Source organism: Bactrocera tryoni, chromosome 3, assembly GCF_016617805.1.
Source record: "Bactrocera tryoni isolate S06 chromosome 3, CSIRO_BtryS06_freeze2, whole genome shotgun sequence".
Taxonomy (NCBI): Eukaryota; Metazoa; Arthropoda; class Insecta; order Diptera; family Tephritidae; genus Bactrocera; species Bactrocera tryoni.
In genome coordinates, this window is record NC_052501.1 from 87295829 (window position 1) to 87319962 (window position 24134).

Consider the following 24134-nt stretch of genomic DNA (forward strand, 5'->3'; position numbering starts at 1 on the left):
TTGAGAAACATTTTGTGTAATTTCAAGTGGGCATCGGTTGTTTCGTACAAGTAATGCTCGTAATCCTGTGATATACAATTTAAAAGGTAAAAAATATTTACGCTTCCGTGATGGGCGTGCAAACATAAAAATATGGAAACAAGTAAAAACTCATATTTTTTTCTTTTTCAAAATTTATTATACATAAAATGTATTGTTTATGGTAATTTTTTATACCTTACGAGATTCTGTAACTTCTTTAAAGTATGTAACTATTGGCAGCTCTGCAATAAATGCGTTACTTGCCTTTGGTAAATTACCTATTGAATTTGTGGTATTATTTTTTGGAAATAACATTTTTACGCCACTTATATTTGATATTCTCATTATAGCGGACTCCGGTGTGCTACTTGCCAAGGGTGTAGTCGACTGCAAGTGAAGGTTTATAACACTCCTTGTTGTATTCATTTGTACTATATTGGTTCTTTTATTGTGTCTAATTAGTTTTGATCTACTAAATGTATTTGTCATTTTATTTCTTAGAAGTGAGACTTGGGTCGATGTAGTAAATACCGTTGCTATTGTTGAACTAGTCGTTTTGTTATTATTTACGTTGCCTGAGCTTTTTTCAAATGAAGGAGTCCATCTAAAGCGGCTTCTGCCATGAAATTTACCCTTTGCTTTTTTCATCTTTCTGCCAACAGTATCATGTAATAATTCCTGTTCTTTGGTTTGTGAAGTCGGGTTTGGTTGTGAAGATACATAATTCTCCTTTTCTTTGATTTTCGGTTTGAAAGGTCTTATGGGGGTCGGCAAAGCAGTTGTTTTTATATTTCGATTTTTATTTTTCAAACTTTCTTTAAAAACTAATCTCTTATTATTTTGAATAAATTTACCTCTTCTATATAACGGAGGATAATTGCTGGTTTTATCAAGAACTGATGTTTTTTCTCCAGAATAATTTGATGTCTCTACAGCGTTCCAAATAGCGGTAGTTGAAGTATTGTCTAAATATGGTAATTCGGTAATAGGCGTAGAAATGGTTCCAAAAACCACTGTGGTTTTAATTGGATAAGAACCTAAAGTGTTTGTCGTAGTCTGTAGCGACACTTTCGAAATAAATTCTTTTAAGTTCGGTATATCTCCAGATGCACAATGATTATTTGTTTCTAATAATGCTTTTGAACAGTTGTTTATTGATTGACCGATGACCCAATTTTCTTTTGTAGTATCAACACTTGAATTCTCATACGAATGTAAATATTTCGATTTATTTTTAGTTTCATTATCGCTGATAGAATATTTGACAGCGTTATTTGAATATTCAGGAAGTGACGTATGACTTGAAGTTATATATTGAGTTGCGGTATTAGATCGGAGAATTTTGTAATTTATGATAGGGTGACTTCCATTATTTTCACTTTGATGTTTTTGTTTTTTAAATAACTTAAAGTGTGAATAATTGGGCGTTCGTGGTGTTGTTATAGCATCCCCTATAGTGAAATAGATGTGAGACGTATTTATGGAATTCGGAACCGTAGTAGCGTGAAAAAAGTTATACATAAGCGTATTCCTTGTGCTATGTCCAAAATATTGTATATATGGATTCCTTGTGGTAGTCTCAAATTGTGAAATATTGGAAATGTATTTGGTTTTAGTTAATGAAACTTTTTGAACAGTAGTTGGAATAGTTGGCATTTTTTCGACGCATAAGGCCAATTCATTTCCATGAGGTATATTCAAATTATGGGTGTTAACACAGTTATTTTGAAGTGTTGAAATCGTAGATAGAATTGGTCTACTTAAATATTGCTCACGATTCTGCAAATTAGCTCTCATATTCTCTTCAGATAACAAGAAATAACTGGTTCTGGGCGTTGTTTTTAATAATTGATTGAAATTTTTATATGGAAACATGTAGTTAGACCATTTCATATTCTTAGTCGCTGGTAAATTGCGTAGCGGAAAATATCTGAAAGGATTTCTACTGTAAAAAAAAAATTAAAAATTATCTCATAAAATTAATCAAAGTAATACAAAATAAAAAACGCTCATTTGCGGGTGACGACGCCAATGGCAAATAAAAGCATTTAATTTACATTAAATATTCTACCGAAACAAAAAAGTACATGGGGACCGAGATATTTCGAAAGAATTCACTTATGATAAGAAATGAGGCAACAAAAACCGTTATTTTTATTTGATTAATTGGATCAAGTTCAAGTGAGCTTTTGTGAAAAGTTAAAAAATATATATATGTACATCCATACATACATATGTACATATGTACATACATATCTAAAATTCATGCCGCTCAAGAATAACAGAAAAAATATTTTATTCTGACACAAGTGTTGTTATTGGATTTCCCAAAAGATTTGTGGAAGTTTTCAGAGATCTTACTTTCAATTCTAAATCGTAAAAACTATTTTAGAGCAGAGTAAAGCTTCTTTAATTCTTTAAAATTATCGGTATTATTCTACATACTGAACATAGTTATGTATGGAAATGTATATCTTCGTCCTAAGTGATTACCTTTTGTCGTTCGGATTCAATGTTAAGATTGCTCGATATGGATATTTTTTAGAAGGGAATAAGTGCACTCTTTTCCGCCTCCACATATGATTGGGATAGTACACAGATAAAAAAGGCAGTTGAGATCTCTCATTGTTATGGCGATAAAAAGATATTCCGTTCGAGTTCCGATCTATATGATCATTAATTACTGTTAGAGTATTAACATATTTATATGAGCAGCCCTGTAAAAAAAAGAATTTAATTATATCATTCACACATTAACTACAAACACAAACAGATATACATATATAACATTTACCTACCGGTTAAAAATCGTTACTTTATATATTTATTTATCATGCGCATAATGATGAAAATATATGTATATATGTGTAAAATGTATCGGAATGTATTTTCTTATGTAATTGATATGATGTTCGAAATAAACAAATGACAACGACGAAATTACAAAGATAAGGTGTTAATGGCTCCACTGTGGTCAGTGCGTGTCTTGCGTTCTGCGAAAACACTCTAGCAGAAAAAAGACGTTACTGAAGGAAACTGTTTGATTCCTTGCAGTGAAGAAGCGAGAAACGTCGGAGAGATGACTTAGTTGCTCAATTGACGTTAATTTGCGAACCGACTGCACACAGCAATAATCGCTTACTATAAAACATACAACATCAACCATAGGAAGATACATACATACTTATGTACATATATTATTCTTGTTCTGATTATATTCAGTGGTTTCTATTCAAACAATACACAAATCTAAAATATTGTATGTACATATATCGTTGGATTAGTGTTTTTACACTGTATCTTACATTTGCATACAATTGCGCAACAAGAACGATACAACGGTAATGTATCGTATGACGTATTTTGAGTATTTCTTTAAATTTCGATCCTCCTAGAAATGAACTTATTACTTTGGTACACTATGTAGATAAGTATTTATATGTTGAGAGAATGTACACTTTACGAAGAGGATTCATCAAAGAAAGCTTTAGTAGTAAAAGACTCTTCAACAACGTTTTTTACTTATTTGCATTGATTTTGTTATATTGAATTTTAAATGCACATTGTAAAAAATGTTTCATCTTATATGTCTAATATACTTATATTACTATGAATTATATACTTGCACCCAGAACAAATAAAATTAATTTAATTTTTATCAAATTGCGATTCATCTCAGTATTGTGACCGTGATTGGTGAACGATATTTCTAAACTGAGTTAATAAACTTTCAATATCATAGCGTTGTGTACGGCCAAATATTCACGCATGAAATCATCAGGAGCAAACGATTCACTTACCTTTTTGCTTGCATGACTTGTGGTTTGAATTGAACAACTGTTTTTGCGAAAATACAGCATTTTACATACTTGAGTGAAAGTTGGTAAGAAGTGAAATTTCTTGAATATCGTTGTCATGATCTAATCATGTGTTTTTAAATAATACGGTAGTTTTGAAAAATCACAATAATTAATACATAAGAGATGCATTTCCAGTTTTACAGCTATTTTGTTCTAATAAAACTCTATTTCTATATATTTAAATATATAATAAAACAAATCCACGGAAGAAAAATATCCAAATGTTTTAATATGAAATTTATTATTATCCACCTAAAATAGGCATTAATAGATACATTAAAAATGCAAATAATATAATATAAAAATTTCAAATTAATTATAAAGCAAGTATAATTCTATGTATGTCATACTTCAATATATAGTACATACGTTGTGATACCGACACGTGGTATAAATATATATTTTTTCGATTGTAATGCCATTATTTAGTGATTCCTTTTATTTATTAGGAGGAAAAGCTCATTAATGTATTTTGATTATACATAAATTCAAAAATATAAAATAAATAAATAAAAATATGTATATTGATTATTGGAGTAATACATTAACAAGGCCTTTTACTCCATATTGTTACTTGTATTTGATTCAACTCTATTTTCATTCGAATTCGTTTCCTTATTTTTTAAATCATTCTGTTTGTGCGCCATTTGATATTGATTTAATTCGTGATCTAATTTAAATCCACGTGCTTTCGCGGATGAAGGATTTATATTGGCATATAAATTATTTCCTTCTACAATAAAAAGATCACTTTGAGATTGTAGATCTTCACTAACTAACACGGATTTTGAAGCACTGACTGCTTTGGATACATCATTCGATTTTTTTTTCTTCAAAACTGTCGTATGGTCGGCGTTTTTAAAAATCCCCGTATTTCCTTTTATCTGTGTTGTTTCATCGATATCCTAAAATATAAAATCTTTATATTTTATTACAGGTATTTGTAAGAAAAAAAGTAATGAAGTTCTATAAAAACTTCACGTAGTTAAAGGTAGTTACATATTAGCAATTCGAAACCAATATTACCTCTGCATTTTCTTGAAAAGCACACTCAAAAATTGATTTATTTTTTGAGATTGGTAAATCCATAACTAGATCGGGTGCAATGGGCTTCTTTTCGTATGGCAAATTGTAGCAACTTTCCTTGGATGTACCGCGTGATCTTACTTCCCATAAAAATTTATTTTTTTGGAATTCACTCAAATTCTTCAAATCCTCTTCGGTTGTATCGTCAGTTTTAATAGAACGTTCAAAATCCTCTGTAGGTTGAACACTGTCAACATTAACATTTACCGAGGGTATGTCGGATATGACTGAATTATCTACTACATCTGCGTTTCTTTGCAATATTTCGATGCTGTTTTGATGAGTGTTAATGGGTTTTTTATTGAAATCGGAAATACATTGCTTTGACTCCGGTGCCGGTAGACGCTATAAGCATTAAAATAGTAATTTGTTTAATTTATATTTCAACATAATTTAATACATAGCTCAGTCGACAGGGCCGACTTATACATTACCTATGTCTATGGTCTATTAGAGGTCAAACGAAGGTTATAGGTTTACTTAAAACTTTCATATATGATCAAAATCAAAAGTTAATATATCCGTATAGAAATTCTTTCAAATCTTGCAATTGTTAAAAGTGAATTTGAACTTATTGTAGAATTTAAAATTTACAGTAGAAGCATAAATTAATTTGTTTTGAGGTTTTAATGAAAAAAAAATCGCAAATAAGGAGATCATAATACTACCCCATCAACAGTAAATTATAAATATGATCTTCAAATTTGAATTAAACACTAATATTGTATGAAAATATTAAAAAATATGTATATTAACAGTATTTTTCCCTTAAAATTTCTAAATTTGTATAATCAGTAATATAGAAAGAGCAAGTTTCGTCTTCAATAGAAGCGATTAAATCTCCTATGTACAATTTTGCAAACAACATAAAATGTATAATGCTAATTTTACACGGTCGTTTCAAGTACCTCTAAATTGTCACAGGTGTTTACAATCTGTATTTCGGCATGTTTCTCGTAGTCATTCAATGAATTATGTTCATAAAATTCATTATCGGTTCTTGAATTGTATGATATTGGATCAATATTAGGCTGTAAATATACGTGACAATCCTCTTTTGTGGTTTCTGTTTGAATTTCAACAGTCGGCTCGTTCTCAACATTAATATCCCTATGGTTGTATTGTTCAATAGATATTTTGTCTCTGTCTTCTCCTCTGTGTACATAAATTTTAATATTATTGTTTTATATAATATCTTTAATTTTCAATATATATGAACATACTTGATTCTAAGCGATATATATTTATCTGGTATTAGTCCCTCTGTTCCATTTAATATTCCGTGCCACCAATCATTAGATACCTGCAAATTTTGATATTAACTTCTCTAATATTATGTAATGCAAGACATACCTGTTTTCTTAAGATTACGATATCTCCTTTGCGAATTGATAATTCACGATTCGATCGTGCTTTAAAATCGAACTGAACTGTGGCTTCCAGAGTTTCTGATTCTGTACAAGAGAAGAAATTTTTACTTGATTATACTTTATTTATTAATCTTAAGTTAATATTTTTTAACATATATACATTTTTTTTGTTTCCGTACATATTTCCGTTGGATAGATTACTAATACGGTTAAAATGATCTCTTGGACGTTGGGTATTTTGAAGCAAAAAATTATTTAAATAGGTAAGAGAATTATATCTATCTCTATCTCCCAAATAAATGATTTTAGTTATTCTAGTCGATTTCTTTGTTCCCCTTAAAAAAGTAGAAGACTTTTAGCCCGTCTGCTACACTTAACATTATCTAGGTTGATGTCATATATCCATATATATGTTTTTCTCTAGGGAATGTTATCGGCAACCCTAAGAATAACTGGCAATATTTTTGCAATAAAGTATTTCGGACTGGAATGATTTCAAATGTCTTTAGTTCTTAGCTCTCATTTGAGGATGTATAGAATATTTAGAGACTTTCGTTAAAAAATAACTAGTTATGTATAGTGTAAGTTACATGAGAGATATCTATTGATTATAGCTTTTTTTAATTCTTACCATCTTCGGAGGGACAAATTTCTGAGTCCGGATCTTCGGTCACATTATCGACTGGGGATTCACCAACAAAACTATAGATTTTGTAAAGTTGTTAGTATAATTGATAAGATTGAATAAACATGCATCTTACATATCCATGAAAGGTTCGTGAGATATATATTTTTCGTATTCCAAGCCTACTAAATCCGGCGGAAAAATATCATCGTGGTATAATATCATACATTTAATAAGCTCGTTTATCTGATTTTGGTATTGAACTTGATCTTTATCTTCCGGCGCAGGCATGAGGGTCGGACCGAAACAAATAGCTAAATTAAATGCATCCATCATATTTTCATCCGCATATTCCGATAGACTATAAGAAAATCGTTATCACAGTTATATGAAACATTATAATCATTTTGGTAAACTTACTGATTTAGAAAAGCGAATAAATAACGAATAACTATTAAAACCGTAGGAGAAAGATTGCTTAAAAAATTTCTTATTGCTGTTATGATATCCTCTTTTGAACGTATTTCTAAAAACACAAATAAAAATATATATATATAGCATCATTTTCAGTCACTTAAAAACCAAAATTGAACTGAAATACCTGCTATAGATACAAAATGTTCGAAATATACTATAGGAAATAATGGCTCCCTTAATTCTCGCAAGTACAGCTTTAAAAGCCCAGCAACGGAATTAATATCCGACGCGTCATTTGTATCTGCAAGTGGATCTTCGCCCCTTTCAAATGCTTCTCGAAAGTTTGAAATTTCCACTTGGGAACCGGAAACTCTAAATATTCCTTGATGATGTAATCCTGGAATAATATTTTGAAATAATTTATAAGTTTTGCAACTAAAATCGTTGATTATTTCTTACCATATAAATTAATGACACGTATGCAGCTACGCATAACAAGTGGTACTTCCTCGTTGGTAAATTCTAAATATTCTTCTAAGGAACCGCCAAATAATTTTGGTTGGCCAGTAATATTAACACGTCCAATTCGCTTCCGGGTTGATGTTATGGCTTTCGTTTGAGAAGGTATACAGCATGAACTGTTCTTAACTAAAACGTTTCGTATAAATTCAGCCTTTGCGCTTAAACGTGCTATGCGTGAAGTTCCGTTTATATATTCTCGTATTTTCTACAATAACAATAATAATTTATCTGAAGAAAATGTGTTCTACAACTTACCAATATGTAATAATCTTCGATGTCCTGCTTTTCAGCTTTTAACTTAGGCGTAATATTGCTGTTGGGTGTCTTATGTATATAGTGTTTACCTTCAGTGAAAATATCGCTGGTGTCATTGTCCTTGTTATTATAATGTTCCAAGAGTTTCGTTTCAGCTGTCTCGAGTGACTTCCAAACTTCGTCGCATTCTATGCGAAGATCTCGCAACCTTTGACCTAAAGTTTCTAATCTTTGTTCCATATCTAAATGTAATTCTTTTTTTATATCCATTTCAATTATTTCAGTCTGATCTTGTTGGCATTGCAACTCTAAACGTTTAGGTATTATAAACGCTGCATGATGGTGTTCTAAAAATTTTTGCTTATCAGCTCGACAATCGATCGAGTGTATTAAATGTGAGAGATTATCTGCTTGTTGAAGAATTGCCCTTGATCGACCCTGGTCTGCCGAAACATGCATTAGTATCGCTTTTGAAATCATAGATCCAAATCCAAGATCCATACACTAATGAAAAAGTGAACTTTATTAAGCATAAATGTTATTAAAGATTAATGTATCTTACATCTATTAGATCACACAAATCTTCCACAAAATATTTATGTATCGTAGTATTTGAAGCTTCCAAACATAACTGGTATTCAGTTTTAGCTTTTAGCGCTTTCAGTCTTGCATCTTTATATTTTGTGTCCCTCTGAAAATAAGGACAAATGTTTTACATATCTCTACTACAATAACAAAAATAACTTGATTAAAATAATGCTTTACTTTGACTATTTCTTTTTCGGTAAGTTTATATTTCTTATTCCGTTCAAGTTTTTCTTTTGCAATTGTCTGCTCCAATTTTTTTCTCTGGGCTTCTGCAGTAACCAACTTTAGCTTGGCTGATTTACATTCACTCTACAGAAAAAATATAGGTTCATCATTATTAAATATTATAAAAATATCTTAATTCAAGATCCGCCTAACCTCGTATCTTTGATACGTTTTCATTGTCGTATGAAGTTCTTGAAGTAAATGTTGAATATCTTCGTGAATTTCATATCCTATTAATTTAACCTATTTAGAAATTACGAAAAGAAAATACATATTATTAAAAATAAAAAGAACTACTTAGCAACCTATATTTTCACCTTTTTATATATCCTCTGAACATCTTCAATAGTGGTCTGTAAACTTGCAACAATACTTATAGAATATAGGTCGGCCAATATTGCGTGATCTTTTGATAAAGACTGAGTTTCCTTAACTAAATGTTGCCAACACGCAAACGTTGAAAATATTGGCCAGTGATCTCTTCTAAAATAAAAAAAAAAACAACCGTTAAAATTTAAATTGAATTCGATAAATTAATATGGAACAGAAAAAATACAGGATTAAAAATTTAGGGTCTGATTGAACAATTATCCCAACTACACAATAGATCATAAATAAATAAAAAAAACTCAGTTTTTCTTCACTATACTAAAATATATACATATAAGGGGATTAATTTTTTTTTAAAGTACTTTTGTTTTTGTTCCTTGTGTTTTAACAGTAATCCACGTGCAAATTTCTCTAAGCTTTTACTGTAGTCTAACTCTAATTCTCCACGACGGCGAAAGAAATCTTGTATTTCTTGAATTAATCCAATTTGTGACTCCACTCTGGTATCAAGACAACGTAGTTGTTCATTAAGTTGCTGACGAATACCTAGAAATATTAATAGTTTCCGTATATATTACTTTAATTAACTTGCGTAGGAGTTGTTTTAAGCAAAGAAAATGGTAAAATAAAAATAGCTTCCTACAGTTGTCCAAATTACGTTACATCAAATACAATTAATAGTCACAACTAAGGTTTGAAATAAATGTGATATGAATACTGCTAAAATACTTTTTAAATTACTTACTACTAAACATAACGATCTTTCTTGTAGATCCAACTCTTTTCATTGGGCTCTTTATATCCTGATCCTTTTCACCCATCTTTATATGATCATCAAAATCTAAAATATATAGGAAAAAAATTAATTCTTAAATTCACTACTACTATTATTCATTGAGATCCTATTTGCCATTAGAATATACCAATCGGTCTAAAAAGATAGTTGGCAACTCTACATAGGACATACAGACAAAATCATATCACTCCTCCTTTTTTACAATCTTTAAATCTTTGCACAAATAGCAAGAATTTCTTGCTACTGCTATTACGAGTATAACATACATACACGAAAATAATTAGATTAATGAATTTAACAAAACGAATTGTGGGTAAACAAAACAAAGAAATTACAAATATTGTAAACAATTCAAACCGGTTCATCCCATAATGTATTGTAGTGTTAGTAGCCTTTTAACCAAAAGTACAAACAATGAAATTGTCGATTATTTTTTAGCTATTATTAAGTTATTACTTTTCAAAAATTAAAACAAATATATCACGGATTTCCTAGAATAGACTTACGAATCTTAGGAATATGTATACGCTTCTAAAATTGTTTTTACGATAGCGTCATATTAGTGCGATACCAAGTACGATATGGAAAATGAAACATATGTGGCCTGAAGAACACTACAGAAGGTATTATATATTTATTGATTCTTGAGATTGCAATATAACTGCCATAGACCAAATTATTTAACTACTTCCTTTGAACTTCTTTTCATATCATATAGTTCACGTTCTCAAATTCGTGTACGCAGTGTGCAAAAATATATTTTGTTAGCTAGTTTATATCCTTATTTGTTTTATTGTTTTTTTTAAACATTTCTATTAAATTATGAATATTTACATATATTCCCGAAAATGATGTAACATTCGTTTGAAACCAGGCGCTACGCGCTAATGAGAATGAATGCCGATGTGTCTCCCCTCAACGCCACTTTACCCACAAAATCAGGTTTGAGCGACAAAAATAGTCCATGTGTGAACATACTTCCCGTGTAGGCTTACACTAGTATATGTAGTAGCTATTACAAAGAAGTAATGGTAAATACTTTAATTTTTTACTTTTGTTTCTTCATTAATTCTTTCTTCTTGAGAAATCAGTGTTTAAAAAGTTGCGATAAATTGTAAACAATTTTATTTCTTAAAACAAATAATTCTTATAATATGAGAGAGAGGAACTAAATTTTGAAGACAAGCTGCGCATATTGGCATCAACTGACAATCATTTGGGCTATGCAGAGAATAGTGCGTTTGGCGGTAAATATTTCGCATGAATTTACTATGACGTTACACATTTGATTGAAATTCTTAGTGATAAATGCCAGAAGTAGAGAGAGTAACTCAATTTTTATTAAAATTCGGTGGTTTATGCCTTAATTAAACTTACCAACACTTTCCAAAGAATTGCAAAATTTTACTTAATAAAACTACATAATAGGGGGATTCTCTTGGTCTTGCAAAACCCTTGCACGGTGCACATATTGCACGAAGTTTAGAATTTTGCAATTGGTGCAACGACACAAAAAACACACACGCATAAAAAATAATTGCGATCCTGTGCCAGCTGTCATTTTAAATAAAGTCATATTTGAATGCAGAAGGTGCGCCAATTCACAATGACATTCACAATAAATTAACCGAATCAACTGTTCAAAAAACCGTTAAAAACTGTGGGAAAAATAAAAATTGCAAGGAAGCCCCCATTTTATTTAGTACTCATGATTTTGGAATATTAATTTATGTAATTGAAACATATTATGTGATCATTCTTTCATTATCGAGTTTCACAATATACATTTATAAATACTCATGTATATATGTATGTATGTATATACCATGATTCAGTTATATAAGATTGTTTAATATCAAAATCAGCCGTTTTCTTTTGATTCGTTTTGTTTTATGATTCAAAAATAAATTTTTCCAATAAATTCAACCAATGAAAATTCGTTTTGAAATGAAAAGGAATGCCGAGTTTCGTAGGAGCGACAGGTTGGGAACAAGAACACTAAGCGTATCACCTGAGCACGTTTAAATTTATTCAAACGATAAAATTTGAGTTGCGCATTATTAGCAACTTATCTTTTGGTGTTGCCCATTCCGTTTACATGAATGAAATTTCTGACATTCCTTTCATATAATTTTATCAAAATCTCGTGCATTCATTTACTAATTTATTTTAACAATGGACAAGGCAATCGACCTGCTGGTCACCTGCTTATATCTCTTTGATGCAACAGGATACAGTTGAAGAAGAACTGCAGGAATACCGCGCTCTGAACATTAAAAAAATGTCTCCTGATGGTTCCGATTGGAGATTTCCACATCGAGGTTGAATGTTCCCCATCACATATGTGATCTGTGTGTGTGTGCGTGCCTCCCATTTACTTGTTTTACATACTCATATCCAACATAAAAATCAAACAAAAATCTTGAGGGTCACAATTATCTACATTCCATCTCAATTTACAATATGTAAAGAATTAAATTATTTGTCCATTTTAAAAACTAATTGTCTGTCATTTCGGCATAGTTGGTGGCTTAGAGGATTTAATAATCCGATGGCCTGGTGCTGAGGGTGAGAGACTCAGTGGGGAGGGCATATCATGACGTTTATCTTGTATTGATAAAGGAAGAAATTGTTGTTGACGCTTCTTGTTCAAGTTGCTTATATTGTGATTATTTTCACTTTTTCCAAAGAGGATAGCTAAATGAACCGCACAAAATAAACCCAAGCTCTGAAAAGTGAAATGGGATTAGTGAAATTTTAAATAATGTTTTAAGAAATAAAAATATTTACCTGCACAACAGCTATGGTTGCAGAACCTAATGAAGTAAAAAGTAATCGATTTCTAATTTGCTCAGATACAACCGATAAACAACCTCTTTTATAATGAGTGTCACATGCAGATTCATAAGCATGTTCTGGTCGGGAGCAACAAGACCACGGCAGAGAAAGCCGACGGTAATCTAAGGGTCCGTCTACTCCGCAACACTGTAACTATAAAAAAAGGAAATAGGCTATAGTAACTTTTTTTCGCTGTATAGATTTGATGAAAAATTTTACTACGGGGTAAAAAATTCCAAATTTGCTTGCCAAATAGAAAGAAAAATTTGGCAATTTAAATTCAAAACAATCCCAATAGGTTATTAATTACATAAGTAAAATAAATAAAATTTTGCAAAAGTACATTGCTTTGCTAATAAAACTTTGTGGATATTGTCTTGTCTTCATTCAATCGCTTACACCAAGTTAAAAAAAATTAGGTAAATTTTATATCTTTCCCAAAATTTAAAATTCTGGTATTTTATAGAATATATTTTTTCCCTTAATTTCAAGATTTTTAAAGTTCTTTTTTATTTTAAGTGAAATCTATTTGTTAATTGCACTTTCACTTGCCTGAGTAGGTGATCAAATTTTTTTACTGCTCTTCGTATTCACCATAATAAATGTAATTTCAGTTTCAACTACTATCAGAATGTTCAATTTTCAACCGATTGACTGTTTGGGATTGTGGTTAAAAGCAGTTTCTAACTAGCTGATTTTTTTGCCGGGGGTTCGTATATAATTTATTACAAAAACATTTAAATCTTTAGACGCTAATTAGGCAAATATACAATTTTATAAAATAATTTGGAATACACATATGCATATATGTACATATGTATGTATATCTTATACGTATATACAATACGTATTTATATATGTATATTTATAAAGCCTTACCTGCGATTGCATACGGTTCCATAAATGCAAATTGTCAACCTTTGTCCTAGAAAATTTGTCAAGAAATTCAACAAACGAATCATCTATAAAAATTTCCACTGATGTTGGGAGGCTCTCACGCATTGCCAACGACCAGCCACATATGAAGAATTGAATGCAAATGCACGCCACCAATGCCGCTATGAACTATAGATTAAAAAAATTAAAACAATTTTTGCCACTTTAAATAAACGCCCGTTATGGAGTGAACTATTTTCTTGTTACCGTTCCTAGTAGACATCGTTTTCTTTGATTTGTAGCTTGACATCCCATCCAACAGAGAAGAAATGTAATTGGCCCTAAACACAATAGAATAGCAGCCGGAGCCCATAATTTATTTTGGACAATACCGTAATAACCAGAATGACCCCATAACAGAATTGTACCAACTAGTATTTGGGCAGCACCAGTTACCTACAAATTACTATATTATATTATCGGATGTTCGTGCATACATACATATGTACATATGTATATATAGATAATACTTTGTATATGTCATGTATTGTAGGTTTGCAAGTATGTGTTCAAATAAACTGGTTACGTTATAAAACCAATGAGTACTTGACCACTGTAAATAATTTAGTTATTATAATTGACGATTTTTCATTTATTTAATAAAATATATTATCAGTTTATCCTTGAGTTTATTTTAGCAAATCGACCTTCAAAGTGTTTAGTACTCATTACTTTGCCATATCCATAAAAAACCTTAATATACATAGTTAATTTTACGTACCATTAAGAGCACGACGTAGCTGTAAACTAAATATTTAAAACATTTAATCCGCTTTGTTAATGCCATATCATATGTCAACGCTTGCACTGAACGCGAACTTTGTGTGGTAATTCATTTACAAATTTAGAGGAATACAATTATTACCCAATGCAAAACTTTTCGCGCTCGCAATTGAGTCTATTTAAAAGGTTTCCAATCAAAAAAATTGTCTCGACATTTTGAATTCTATTTTTAATACTCCAGTATTATAGTATAGTAAATCGCAGATTATATTTCAGTTTGCTGTGATTATTATGTATAAGAAAGCACGATAAGTGAAATCAGTTTGATAAACTGTTTGACTTTTCCTGTGCTTGTGTTGCTGTCCTTCAAGCTTGCTTCTTTGCTTACTCACTCACTTATGTGCAAGTGACGTTCTTTTTAAGCTTTTCATATTATCTATAACTTTTGTATTCCAACTACAATCTAATGAATCAAAAAAAAAAATGTTGCAACATTTAAAATATGAAAAAGCGGTATATGTATATATACCTATGTACATATATCGAATTTATGGAAATAAAATAATTATTGGGATATATTTTATTTAATTTAAATGCTAATTATACGTTTTGAAAAAAAAATCAAAACTTCCAAAACCTGTATATTTTACTATAAGTATTCTAAATCCAAACACTACGGACTAATACTACATTTTAATAAGTTCATTTTAAGAAAATCAAAAAATTTTATATGTATGTACATATATATGCATATATGTATGTTTGTATCTTTGTATATATGTTAATATTTATTTATTTCAATGTAATAAAATTGTGAAACTTTACATTCATTCACCTTAAGTATATTGGTTTTTGTTTATGTGCTTATATTGTCAAAATAAACTAATTCCATTGAAATTTTGGCAATCGTACGCAAAATGTTGTCTTTGGCCCAGCGTACTGGTACTGCATCGACTGCTAGTGTGATCAGTCTTTTTGTATCTCTCTCTATTCTATAACTTCCTTCTTACCCATAAAAACAAACAGCTTTAGAAGTTTCAAGCGCATTTCAATATCAATTTGAAAGGATCGAAAATATCCTTTTTAGCACTAAAAACAATAAAGATCGGAAAACAATAAAGAATTATCCATATCAAACATTTTGATGAATAAATGGTATAGCAATGGTAGAGGATCATTATGGAAGCTAATCAGTTTTTGATAAATATAATAGTTTTTCCCTGACAGCACAGCCTTAGCACTAACTTTCATCGTTTCGGATCTAAGCAGAGCCAATGGCAAACTCAGCATCCAGTTATTGGTAGCGTGACCGATATACATACATATGTATACAGATGCCTTATTGACTTTTCTTATTGGAAAATGAAGAAAATTACAACTACATTATCCACTAAAGAGCAACATTACAAAATGTAATATGCCATACATAATGATGAACAAATATATACAATTGCATATGTGACTTGCTGTAAAATAATTAAAAAAGTTGAATAAATAAATAAGAAAAGTAATAAGCTACTCATCAAGATTTTACATACTTATACGCAAACACATGTACATGTATGTACCATGCCCATGCGCGTACTTGTACTAATACTTATAATTTCAATTATATTTATTCACTCGAAAAGATACACACATTTAGAATATATGAATGTATGCTTTAAAATAGAAATAGTTAACAAACAGATTTAATATTTTGATAAACGTCTGATATACTACATATGTAGTTATAAGTTGGCGGCAATAATGTGAGTCATAGGTGTTGATGACGTTGCGATTGGTATCAGACGTTCTCACAACGCACTTAGCATAGTATTTATAATAATATATGTACATACATATACATACATACGTATTTTAAATAATTTCAGTTCTAATATTATACTTCCTTACGTTAGATACATTCCATAGAGGTATGTATTTTTGGATCGCGGTACTAAAATATTGCCCCTATCAACATATTTGTAAGTAAGGATATGTTTCGATTATGTTGATCCTACTGTTATAAATTTAAAATATTGATCACATAAGGTGTGTAAATATATATGTATACACCATTAATATATTTTATATGAGTTTAGGATTTTATATACATACATATATACATATGTATACCTGTATACCATAATTACACTGCTAATGAAACAATGTTGATTAAAGGACTCTCAATATATAGACAATTGTCTTAGTGCTATAGTAAATAATATATAGAGATACATAAATACATTATGTTTATGAAAGTACTTTTTAATTTGATGTTTTTGTGAAAACATTTTTTGGTAAATGTTTCAAATATATGTATATAAATTAACAATAATAAATTTCAATGTATTTCTAAAATTTCTTGTGACTTATAACTGCTTCTTATTGATCATTTAGGAATGAAAATGTTTTTGTATTTTTAATATATTCCTACAGATAGATATGTACTTTCATACGTATGCCATATGTGTATGACTGTAATTTCAGATTGGGAAATAATATTTTTGTTTTTGCCAAATATTCCTTAAGATTTCTCATATGTACCAAATGCATTTAATATGTACATATGCATGTATACATATACATATGTATGTATATACATACAAACGCAGCTATAGATGCCTATGCGAAAGTAATATAGGGGAATTGTACACGTAGAAAAGCTTAAAATAAAACATTGAAATTTATTAAGTTTGTGGAAAACTTTTAAAAATAGATTTTCCTTATTCACCAAAGCTACCACTTTCGATATTTTAACTTTAGTTGGTATAATCTATTCAAATAATAAGGAAATAAATAAAACTTATGAGTAAGATCATGACATTTTTTGAATATTTATTGTGCTTCTAAATATTTATGGATGAGTAAACGACTATTTCTTCATACACCTCATATAGTTTTGGGTGCAAAAGCTTTTTCTCTCAGTATAATATGCCTTAAACGAAGAGAGGGTAAACGAGAAAAAATCAACGAGTCTCTTGAACATTGGCCATCTCTATCTAATAACACAAAATTCAGATACGTTGTGCCGTGTGCACTCACAAATATAGACTACCTGCGTGCAGCAACCTTTCAGTTCATTTAAGATCGTTGCTAATCGAGGAAAAGTACTTTGGCGCGGTGCTCCGATATATTTCACCTAGTTTTAAAAATTAAATAAGAAAAAATTCCAGTTACCTAAGGTATGATTATGAGATTAATCCTTAAAAAATATTAATAATTTTACTCGGTTAATAGAAAATGTTTTTGAAAGGAACAATAAATGAATTATTTCTCATTGGGATGAAATTGACTGAATCTACTCTAAAACAAAAAGATTAAATATGCTCTGACATGCTTTATAATTTAAATATATTAATTTATAGATATAAACATGCCGTTCACACCTGTTGAAACACCTAAATGCCCAAAATGTGGCAAATCCGTATATGCCGCTGAAGAGAGAGTAGCTGGTGGTTACAAGTTCCACAAAACCTGCTTCAAATGCGGTAAGGCGATCTGACTCAACATTGCTGATATACAAACGTTTAATTGATTCTACGTCTATTTATTTTTCAACTCAGGAATGTGCAACAAAGCTTTAGACTCCACGAACTGTACTGAACACGAAAAAGAGCTGTTTTGCAAAAACTGCCATGCCCGTAAATATGGTCCAAAGGGTTATGGTTTCGGTGGTGGTGCTGGATGTTTGTCAATGGATACTGGAGCACATTTAAACAGAGAGTAAGTATAACTCACCATTCTTCATTCTTAACTTCGTACATAAATGATTAAATTTGTCACTACTTTGGAGCTATTTGTAATACCTAATATAAGACATTGTACAAATATCATAACTTTATGTATTCATGCGTATTTTTACGAAATGTGGCAAGAAAATGTTAAATATCGAAAGCTTAAAGCTAACCGTAGAATATTGTATTTAGCGAATACACATATCTTAATGAAAGCTTTAATTGTATGCACAATGTATACAATATATGCTACATTATTTTTACACAATTGTGTACATACATATATGCATTGTAAGTAGAAAACGACAGAAGTATTCATGTAATGCATGTATTTGTTTTCCACACATTTTCTATAAATAGATTACTTCTAATTGCTTATGTATGTATATACATATGTATGTTTACATTTTGTCATTAATCGACTAGTTTCGTCCATCCATATTTTCATTTACAAAACTATTGCCATAAACGAATATTCGTAATATATAAAAAGTCCATACGAGTTTTTCAACGTAATAAATTTCTAACTAAGTGATATTTTTCACTTTACGAATGTGTGTATTTGCGAAAATACTCACAAATGTATTGCCTTGTAGCACTGAATGGTACACTTACATATTATATATATGAATATGTGCTAGCTGTATTTAGAAAACATATAAAACACTGTTCTTCATTTCGATATTCTCCCATTGTAAACTACTATAGATATTCGGAACACTTTCGATGCGATATAAATAATGTGTAAATATACAAATATCTAGTCATAGGAAGAATTAAAGGAATAAATTTTCATTTAATATTAGTTATTTTTAAATAAATGAAAGGAAAAGTATATTTTCATGCTTGTGCCTTAGCATAAACGTAAAAACTTATAAAAGTTCACATTAAAATTTCAAAAATAATTTCAAAATGCCTATGCGTCATGCTTTAACTTTATTTTAGAATATTTGAAAACACATATGTTTTCCTTAAATTCAAACATATTATTATTTTTTCATATTATCGCAGCAACTAATTTACATGGCGAAAGATAGACGCAGCGATGGAGTTCAGGATTCAAATGTTCTGTCGTGTTAATGTGAACACCTTTCCCGTTTAAATAGTCTACTACATGTTCCAATGTTTTATTACATGTCGCCTCGAAATGATATTAATAATTGTTTTTTTTTGTATTGATGAATATTTCATAAATATATGTATGTCTGTATTTGTGAAATGTTATTAAAAAACTATAAATAAAAATAAAAATGGATTTTATTTACGAAAAAACTTGTATTACACATTTTTACAATGGGAGATAGATATTATTTTTAAACAAAACTCTGATTAATCCAAATGTTTATATGTATGTATATACATGCATATATGTTATTGTAATCAAGGCATTTTTTCTAATATGAGCAAACGAAACCTAACAAAATGCCTATGTACATAATATACCGTTGGTTATTTCATTTTATAATTTTTCGGATTTCATCCAAGATGATATCATCAAATCATTATTGATATTAATATTATAATTATTAACTGGGTCTTAATTTATATAAGTATGTATGTATATACAAGGTGTACCGAAGGATCCATTACTATGGTAACATTGTAGATTCTTATATAAAAGTAATAATGTACAACCATTATATTTTTTTGCTAGTGTTGTTTACTACTTATTTTGTTTACTTCCTTAACGGAAAAACATAGTGTTAAAAATGTTCCAAAATGTTTAATATATAAATTATGAAGTGAAATAAATAAATTAATAGGGATTTACAAAAATACAAAAGCAATTTTACATGCTTAACAATGTAATGTAATGTAGATGCATGTAATCGTTTTTTAAATATTAAAAAGTTGTTTGTGAATATTATTTTATGCCAATACAAATATAAATAATCATGTAATTAAAAGCATTTCTTTAATATTTAATTATAGTGACATTGATGGTGTACGTAATGGTGCCCGCTTAGAGCCACGAGTAATTGCTAAAGCTCCAGAAGGCCAGGGTTGTCCCAGATGCGGTGGTTACGTATATGCGGCCGAGCAAATGTTAGCACGAGGCAGAGTAAGTTAATTATAATCAGATGTTTCTATGATTTTTATTTTAATACAGAATCAATTATTTGCAATTATACTAAAATATAAGCAGTGCATAAACTTACTAAAACAATCCAAATCAAACACGTAAACATATATTAATATGTACCATCATAGATTTTAAATCTAATATAATATTTAAATCGTTTATTTACATTGAACATGTCAAATAACTAGGGATATCATAGACGATGCTTCAAATGCTTGCTTTGCAACAGAACACTCGATTCTACAATGCATTGCGATGGCCCTGATAAAGATATATATTGCAGAGGTATACATTTAAATAATGTTAAAATCAGTGTCAATTGTTTTCTTTAGATTGCGGTTGTTTTTAAATTATAATTATATACGTTCATAATATAAATGTATGTGTTGAGAAATATCAGTTATACCAAAACATCCATAATTCTATGCGTATATAATATTTGTATGTAAAAGCGTTTTAATTGTATATTTTAAAGGGGTACTATTGAAGTTTTATATGTAAATGTTTTCTAAACACATACACAAAGAACTTACTGCACCTCATATGTCAACCATTTGGAAATACATATGTATTAACGTTAACATGCAATTTATGAAAATATTTTGTTTATTAAATGATATCGTTATTTTAAAATTGAAATACTTAAAACCAATAATTTAATAATTCAGTTTTCAATATCAGACAATTTGGAAGCTATTGCTAATGCCCATTCATAAGCAAATTTCCGTACCAACCAGCCATTACAACAAACCCTTAATGTGTCCCTTCTTCCTTCATTTACAATAATAATACATTCATATGCATCTACCTTTATAAGTAAACTCCAAAAGTAAATAAATTCCTTCTTCATTTCATCATTAACCTTATATTTTCCAACAGCAATGGCACAGGGAGTGTTTTAAATGTGGAAACTGTTCCAAAGGACTTGATTCCATCCTTTGTTGTGAAGGTCCAGACAAAAATATTTACTGCAAAGGTATTATTTAAATAATATTTTCACAAATAGTTACATTCAAACAAAAAATACAGTGACTTTTCATATTTCTCCAGCTATATACATACATTCAAAATACTACTTCCAATAATGCTCTTATACAATACAATACAAATTCGTTGAATATATTTAGCTGGACAAATGTTTAAGCACACCTAAAATATAAATTACATATATGTATATGCACATTTACATTCCGCCCAAATCTCGTGTTTCCCCTTGTACAAAATTAGCTTGTTATGCAAAGAAATTCGGACCTAAAGGCTATGGATATGGTCAAGGCGGTGGAGCTCTTCAGTCCGATTGTTATGAAAATGGGTAAGTTTTTAACAGCATGCTAGCATCTAATGTGATATTTACATACAAGTATATGTACCTTTCTATATATGTATGTACGTAAGTATATATCAGAATGAGTTCAAGTTAATGTATGGGGGTAACATCTACACATAAGTACAAATACTTTTTAGTGTTGTTTCCCAAGACTTAGCAATTTAAATTTATCAATATTTGTTTTTGATATTATAATAAATACAGGGTGTTATGCTCAGAAGTTTGGCGCCAGGGGTTATGGTCATTTAGGAATTTCTTCTATGGGACTTATGTCTGACATAAGAGACGCCGAGTGGCAAAGGTATACATGCCTACATGTGTAATTTTTTATTATACGTAGTACATTCGATTGATTAAAAGAAAAAGACGATAACTTAAACCGCACTTGCTTCCACTGATGGAAAAGTCAAAATAATTCTAAAAAACAAAGTCAAGCAAATATGAATTAAAACATGAATAATGTTATTTTTAAGAATCTCTATATAACACTTATTAATAAATTTTTTATAATCCATATTTACATATTTTCTTCTTATTTAAATATATATATTTATGTATGTTTATATGTAAATGTCTTACAGCGACTTGGCACCAAAAGTAGCAGATATAGATGTTGGAAAGATACAAGCACGTGCCGGTGAAGGCTGCCCACGATGTGGTGGCGTTGTCTTTGCCGCTGAGTTGGTGCTCTCGAAGGGACGCGAATGGCATAGGAAGTGTTTCAAATGCAGAGATTGCACAAAGACGTTGGATTCTATCATTGCATGTGACGGACCCGACAAAGAAGTTTACTGTAAGACTTGCTATGGAAAAAAATGGGGCCCTCATGGCTATGGATTTGCATGTGGATCCAGTTTTCTGCAAACTGATGGCATGACGTTAGTAACAATGTTTGATTTTTAGCCATGAATAATTATAAACTATACAATTTTCAGTGAAGAACAAATTTCTGCTCAGCGTCCATTTGTATGCCCTGATACCACGTCAATCAAAGCACCTGAAGGTGAAGGTTGTCCACGTTGCGGTGGCGCCGTTTTTGCCGCAGAGCAACAACTTTCTAAAGGCCGTATGTGGCACAAAAAGTGCTACAACTGCACTGAATGTCATCGGCCATTGGACTCGATGCTTGCTTGTGATGGGCCAGACAAGGATATTTACTGTAAAGCTTGTTACGGAAAACGTTTCGGTCCTAAAGGATTTGGTTATGGACACGCACCAACGTTGGTGTCCACTTCCGGTGAATCCACAATCCATTTGTAAGCCAATAACATATAAAAAATTAAAAAAAAAAATATATATACATATATATATATTATTTCAGCCCTGAGGGTAAGCCGTTAACTGGGCCTCGTTCATCAGGAGGTTGTCCGCGGTGCGGATATGCCGTTTTTGCCGCGGAGCAAATGATTAGCAAGAGCAGAATTTGGCACAAGCGTTGCTTCCATTGCGCTGACTGTAGAAAATCTCTAGATTCAACCAATTTAAATGATGGTCCGGACGGTGATATTTATTGTAGAGCATGCTATGGTCGCAATTTCGGACCCAAAGGTGTTGGTTTCGGTCTCGGTGCAGGCACCCTTACCATGACATAAAGTACTTTTCCATATATATTTACATACACACATAAATAAATACATATATGCATGCATATATATAATATTATAAATATATATACATATGTATATATATACATACATGTTGTGTGTGTATTTAAATATATGTAGAATATTATTGTGTATACATATAAAAACTAAACTATAATTAAAATCGAACTTAACGAAATGACTATAATTTTCAGCACGAAGTAGGTATTATATAATTAAAAACCGACAAAAATAACTAATCGATCTTTTTAAACGAAAACTCGCGTTACAAATTAGTTTACATCGAGGACGAAGTTCAATTCATTATTTATTTATTAATTTTTAAATAAATTATAAAAAGTGTGTATATATTGAGATGTTTATATTTAAACATCACATATTTATTTTTTCAATTCATTCAATAACTTTTTGACACTGTTCTTCTAAATATTACCGTGTATCAATAATTTGTAAGAAAAATGTTGAAATAAGCTATTGATTGACTTGCATTAATAAAATATGTATATACACAATCATTTCCGAATACATACTTTATATTTAGAATTTTTGTAATAAATGACAACAAAAGTGTAAATATGTATGTACGCATAATGCAAAAGTTGTCGCCAAGTATTTATGTATATTAGTGCCTTTTGTATGATTGTGCGTATTTGAGAACAAAATAAATAACGAAGAACCCTAATCTTTTTTGAATATAAAGAATTTTACTTGATATTTATCTAGTCATTTTTTTTGGTTATTTAAACTATTCGCGCAGTAATCAAATAGCTGCAAAACACACACTAATTAGCATCAGAGAAAGAGATCAA

The 24134-nt window shown here is 30.1% G+C and overlaps 4 protein-coding genes across 7 annotated transcripts; 1 reads left to right on the forward strand and 3 right to left on the reverse strand.

Annotated features, from left to right (window-relative positions):
- Positions 1 to 210: 210 nt before the first annotated feature.
- Positions 211 to 3013, reverse strand: LOC120770818. Its single transcript, XM_040098396.1, has 3 exons — positions 2966 to 3013; positions 2515 to 2738; positions 211 to 1966 (listed from the first exon to the last, which is right to left on the reverse strand). The coding sequence occupies exons 2-3, from the start codon at positions 2598 to 2600 to the stop codon at positions 211 to 213; spliced, it is 1842 nt and encodes a 613-aa protein (XP_039954330.1). The 5' UTR covers positions 2601 to 2738; positions 2966 to 3013.
- Positions 3014 to 4184: 1171 nt separating this feature from the next.
- LOC120771196 (SLIT-ROBO Rho GTPase-activating protein 1-like) lies at positions 4185 to 10658 on the reverse strand. Of its 3 annotated transcripts, none has more exons than XM_040099093.1 (18): positions 10602 to 10658; positions 10045 to 10140; positions 9662 to 9845; positions 9287 to 9452; positions 9123 to 9212; positions 8922 to 9053; positions 8719 to 8847; positions 8157 to 8660; positions 7839 to 8106; positions 7564 to 7776; positions 7383 to 7488; positions 7099 to 7323; positions 6969 to 7039; positions 6321 to 6421; positions 6191 to 6270; positions 5876 to 6122; positions 4908 to 5312; positions 4185 to 4786 (listed from the first exon to the last, which is right to left on the reverse strand). In XM_040099093.1, exons 2-18 carry the CDS (start codon positions 10118 to 10120, stop codon positions 4439 to 4441), a joined length of 3345 nt encoding a protein of 1114 aa, XP_039955027.1. In that variant the 5' UTR covers positions 10121 to 10140; positions 10602 to 10658; the 3' UTR covers positions 4185 to 4438. The 3 variants fall into 3 exon arrangements, with proteins under 3 accessions (XP_039955027.1, XP_039955026.1, XP_039955028.1); XM_040099092.1 differs by lacking the exon at positions 10602 to 10658 and adding an exon at positions 10453 to 10545; XM_040099094.1 differs by lacking the exon at positions 10602 to 10658 and adding an exon at positions 10431 to 10495.
- A 1859-nt stretch (positions 10659 to 12517) lies between these two features.
- Positions 12518 to 14955, reverse strand: LOC120772452 (leukocyte surface antigen CD53). The gene is made up of 5 exons (XM_040101075.1): positions 14591 to 14955; positions 14077 to 14265; positions 13813 to 13998; positions 12886 to 13086; positions 12518 to 12823 (listed from the first exon to the last, which is right to left on the reverse strand). The coding sequence occupies exons 1-5, from the start codon at positions 14654 to 14656 to the stop codon at positions 12605 to 12607; spliced, it is 861 nt and encodes a 286-aa protein (XP_039957009.1). The 5' UTR covers positions 14657 to 14955; the 3' UTR covers positions 12518 to 12604.
- Positions 14956 to 17617: 2662 nt separating this feature from the next.
- LOC120772952 (muscle LIM protein Mlp84B) lies at positions 17618 to 23386 on the forward strand. Of its 2 annotated transcripts, none has more exons than XM_040101853.1 (9): positions 17618 to 17759; positions 17943 to 18065; positions 18141 to 18300; positions 20244 to 20373; positions 20583 to 20679; positions 21926 to 22022; positions 22303 to 22599; positions 22657 to 22977; positions 23043 to 23386. In XM_040101853.1, the coding sequence occupies exons 2-9, from the start codon at positions 17951 to 17953 to the stop codon at positions 23311 to 23313; spliced, it is 1488 nt and encodes a 495-aa protein (XP_039957787.1). In that variant the 5' UTR covers positions 17618 to 17759; positions 17943 to 17950; the 3' UTR covers positions 23314 to 23386. The 2 variants fall into 2 exon arrangements, with proteins under 2 accessions (XP_039957787.1, XP_039957788.1); XM_040101854.1 differs by lacking the exons at positions 20583 to 20679; positions 21926 to 22022 and adding exons at positions 21274 to 21370; positions 21622 to 21706 and having other exon boundaries at positions 17624 to 17759; positions 23043 to 23384.
- Positions 23387 to 24134: the final 748 nt, after the last annotated feature.